The following is a 4,266-nucleotide window of genomic DNA, read 5'->3' as shown; positions in this document are numbered from 1 at the left end:
TGTCCAGCCTGTATATCCAGAGCCCGCGCACACCTGGGGGAGCAACCAGCCAACAGCACCGCTTGGCCGGGGTCTCGCCTTGTGCTGAGGGGGATCCCGTGGGACAACTGTCCCTGGCCATTGACCTCACACGAAGTCTCCAGGCTCCCTCTAGAGCCATCTCCAGGCTCCCTCTAGAGCCGGCGTGGCCATGGCAGGACACGGGACGCCCGTGCTTTGCTCTTGGTGGCCAGCCTTTGCCCAGTCAGTGGCTTTGCTGGCCCATGGCCTCGCAGGGATGCGTGCTGGGGACGTGGTCCCGGTGTGGGACACATGGCTCCCTCCATCCCCACCCACCCGAAGGGCTCCCCTGGTGCCATACCGGTGCCGGCACTGCTGTGCTGGTCCGGTCGGTACTTGACAGCTGGTGGCTTTCGAGTCAGCTCGTTATTTTGGGCATAGCCATCGCCGCTGTGTGGAGAGAGGAGGTTTGGGGTCACGCTCCCAGCACAACCCTTCTCCACACCCCATAGAGCGGGAACTGCTGCAGTTGCAGGATAGAGGGTTTGAACAGAACAGGGTTTCTCTGGGGGTGGGAGCTGAGCTCTTCTGAGGCCTCCCATAGTCCCAACATGGTGCTGGGAGAAATCCCTGCTGTCCCAAGACACATGCACAGCACCTGGAGAAACCGATCAGCACGTTGCCCGCAGCCAGCTTGGCATAGTCCCACCGCATCCCGCCATCCTGGTAGAGCAGCAGGGCGAAGGAACGGTTCCCATCGGTGGTGAGGACTGCCTGGTAGGTGCTCGTCTGGAGAAACCCAAGGCACCCCCTTTGCACCCCCAAAGCCTCCTCTGCTCTCCCCGCAGCACAGACTGAGGCAGTGAGATCCAAAGTGCCGACATCAAACACGGGAGACCAGCAGCCCGCCCTGCCCCTGCCATCACTGGTGACAGTCCCCTCCATCACCTGGGTCCCCCACTCCTCACCTGAGTGTCATCCCGTTGGGATGGGTATGCTGGAGCCTTCTCCCACGTCACTTTCAAGGTCCATTTTGCTACGTAGGGTGTTTTCAAGTATTTCTCAATCTTTGCTTCCACATCACGGACAAGGGGGTTCCAGGTCGAGCTGAGGGTGGAGTACTCCTATGGGTTGGCAAGGAAGAAGGTTAAACAGGTGAGCTGGGAACTGGGCTCTCCCAGGACAACATCTTTGGTGGCCCTGACCTGGTACCAGGTGCTGCCAACACCCTGGGAGAAATCTGCATCGTCCCAAAAGGCGGCCACCATCGGCAAACCCTCCTGGCCGCTGAAGCCCCAGGGTGGTGGGTTGGGGTTGGAGGGGACGTAGTTGTCCGTGGGTGGGAAAATGATCTGTCCGTTATCTGTGAACTAACCAAAATAACTTAGTATTTGCTGATGTCACAGGCAGCTCTTGGGATGGCTTTTAACCCCCGTGGGTGAGCAGAAACCAAACATTTTAAATTGGGAAAAAATTAACATTTGGATGAAATGTGGTGTCTGCTCCATTTCTGTGGGTTTTTTTTCTACCAAAGAGGCTGCACATCCCTTACGTGCTCGGAGAGGGGGGAACTCACGTAGAGAGCATCCCGCAGCGACTTCCCAAAGGGGAACCCAATCTCTGGCTTGAACAGGGGGGAGTTAAAATCCAACATCTTCTGGACATACTCTCGGTCTCCTCCCTCTGTGCCAAAGGGGTAGAGCTGGACTGCTGGCACTGACATGGGCAGAAAATAAATCAAAAAGGTGAAAAACCATTAATGTCTTCTGCATCCTTCCTGTGGTGAGGGCAAACTCGCCTGCTAGCTACTGGGTTGCTTTGCCTGTGCCCCCTCCCAGGATGGTCCAGCACCCTGATGGCTTGTAACCCAATTTTTAACTTGGATTAGGATGCTCTCAGAAGTCCTATTCCACCTTTCCCCACGAATCTGGCAGCCCAACATGCAATGCAGACAAGGTACCCGGGCCGTGCCCTCAGCCATCACGGTGCTCTTGACTGACAACCCCTCTTTGCTTTGGAAAGAAGAAAATGTACTTACTCATAAGCCCACGGGTGGGTCGGGGCTCAGGGGCAGGAGTTCTGTGGGCAGCGGTGGTATGGGCAGATGTGCTTGGTGCTGTAGCTGGTCCGCTCGGTGTCCCAAATGCAGGAGTTGGGGTGGTGGCTGGTGGTCTTCCCGGTGCCACAATGTCCGGGGCTGGGAGATCCCCCGCCTCCTTGGTTGGGCTCACTGGGGCTGTGGGTGCAACAGCCACAGTGCTCCTCACAGGGATGGATGTGGTGTTCCTTGCGGGGATGGCTGTGGCGTTCCTTGTGGGGATGGCCGTGGTGTTCCTCACAGGGATGACTGTGGTGTCCCTTGCAGGGATGGCCATGGTATTCCATGCAGGGAGGGCTGTGGTGTTCCTTGCAGGGACAGCCGTGGTATTCCATGCAGGGATGGCTGTGGTGTTCTTCACAGGGATGGCTGTGGTGTTTCTTGCGGGGATGGCCATGGTGTTCCTTGCGGGGATGGCTGTGGGGTTCCTCGCAGGGGTGGCTGTGGGGGATGACTGTGGTGTCCCTTGCAGGGATGGCCGTGGTATTCCATGCAGGGATGGCTGTGTTGTTCCTTGCAGGGACAGCCATGGTATTCCATGTAGGAATGGCCGTGGGGTTCTTCACAGGGATGACTGTGGTGTTCCTTGTGGGGATGGCTGTTGTGTTCCTCACAGGGATGGCCATGGTATTCCATGCAGGGATGGCCGTGGTGTTCCTCGCAGGGATGACTCTGGTGTTCCATGCAGGGATGGCTGTAGTGTTCCTTGCAGAGATGGCTGTGGTGTTCCTTGCAGGGATGACTCTGGTGTTCCGTGCAGGGATGGCTGTAGTGTTCCTTGCAGGGATGGCCGTGGTGTTCCTTGCAGGGATGGCCATGGTGTTCCTTGCAGCAGTTGCCCCAGAGCTACCTGCAGCTCTGGCTGTGTTCTCCTCCGAGGTGGGTGCCCCTGGAGATGTCTGGAAGCCAGGAGGTGACGTGCTCACTGCCTGTCCCATGGCATGGTTGCTGACAGCCATGGGAGAAGTCGTGTCTGTTGCCAGCTTGGGACGGATGTGCCCAGCTTCTGGCTCCCCGGTTACACCAACGCCGTGAAGTGATGAGGGGGCTGTTGCTGGCTCCTTTGCTGGGCTGTGTGGGCTGGAGAGGGGTGAACTGGGCACCGTGACAGCAGGGCTGGCACTGGGGATGCCCCAGGACATGGCAGTTTTCTCCGCTGAGGAGGTACGTGCTGCTGGGAATAGGACAGGTCGCCTGCCTCCGCCTGCCTCGTCCTGTGTTACAGCAAGGAACGGAGCACTGCTGGTGTCCTTTGCAATGGCAGATGGCACAGCTGCGGTGGCCTCGGCCACCACAAAGCTCTCCCCGCTGGCTGAGGTGGCCGGCGGGATGGTGTTGCTGAGGAACAGGCCTGTGGCTGCTGTGATGGCCAGGCTTCTGCCCACAGTGTGGGAGACAGGCACGAGGGTGCTGCTCTCGGAGGGGGTGGTGCCCATCCAGGCAGTGGTACCCCTGGCACCTGACTGGGACACGGCTGTAGTCTCCCATATATTTGTGTGGCCAACAGCCAGCGAGGAGACTGAGGCGACGGGCTTGGCCTCAGCGACTGGGCTGGGAGCCCTCAAGGCTGGCTCGTGGGTACTCTTGGTGGTCCCAGGTGATGGCCTTGGGGTGACATGGGGGCTGTGTGGAGCAGAGGCACTGCTGGGGACAGCAGAGCCAGGTGTTGTGACCCCATCAAGATTGGCATCACCTGCTCCCTCTAATGGACCAGTGACAGTGATGCTGAGGGTGACAGAGGGTGCCACCACCACTGGATGAGTGTTCCTGGGGACAGGAGGGGACACACTGACATCTGGCTCAGCAGTGCTGTGAGTGAGGCCAGGGGAAGGTGCTATAACCAGCTCCGGAGCTGTGGGTGACACCGTGCCCACGATGGCTGCTGCTGAGGGGCTTTTGCTGCCCGGGGCAGAGCGTGCTGATGGGGTGGCATCACCGGTGCCTGGCCCAGCCACCCCAGCCACAGGAGTAGGCAGCCCTGGGTGCAGCCCCACAGCCCCACTCCCTGTGACGGGAGAAGCTGTGTCCATGCCCGTGGTGGGCGCAGCAGTGCGGTAGCCATGGTCCAGTGCAGCTGTGCTTGGCCAGGCAGTGATGCTGGCTGTGGCAGGGGGTGTCACTGACGGGGCTGTCCCCACGGTGGTGCCACCGCTGTGGGGGGTACCTGT

The 4,266-nt window shown here is 59.5% G+C and overlaps 1 protein-coding gene across 1 annotated transcript in view; it reads right to left on the bottom strand.

Moving 5' to 3' along the window:
• LOC104507626 (mucin-4-like) overlaps window positions 1-4,266 on the bottom strand; it is a 13,960-nt gene that overhangs the window by 6,140 nt on the left and 3,554 nt on the right. Inside the window, exons 2-6 of the mRNA XM_010148971.1 lie at window positions 1,577-1,716; window positions 1,206-1,370; window positions 969-1,124; window positions 659-789; window positions 362-450 (exon numbers count right to left, since the gene is read on the bottom strand). Of these exons, the coding sequence (XP_010147273.1) occupies window positions 362-450; window positions 659-789; window positions 969-1,124; window positions 1,206-1,370; window positions 1,577-1,716 (681 nt within the window). The remainder of the gene's footprint in view (window positions 1-361; window positions 451-658; window positions 790-968; window positions 1,125-1,205; window positions 1,371-1,576; window positions 1,717-4,266) is intronic.

The sequence above is a fragment of the Eurypyga helias genome, unplaced genomic scaffold (genome assembly GCF_000690775.1).
Source record: "Eurypyga helias isolate BGI_N326 unplaced genomic scaffold, ASM69077v1 scaffold20700, whole genome shotgun sequence".
NCBI classification, from domain to species: domain Eukaryota; kingdom Metazoa; phylum Chordata; class Aves; order Eurypygiformes; family Eurypygidae; genus Eurypyga; species Eurypyga helias.
Note: the sequence above shows the minus strand (reverse complement) of the source record. Positions and strands in the feature narration are given on the sequence as shown.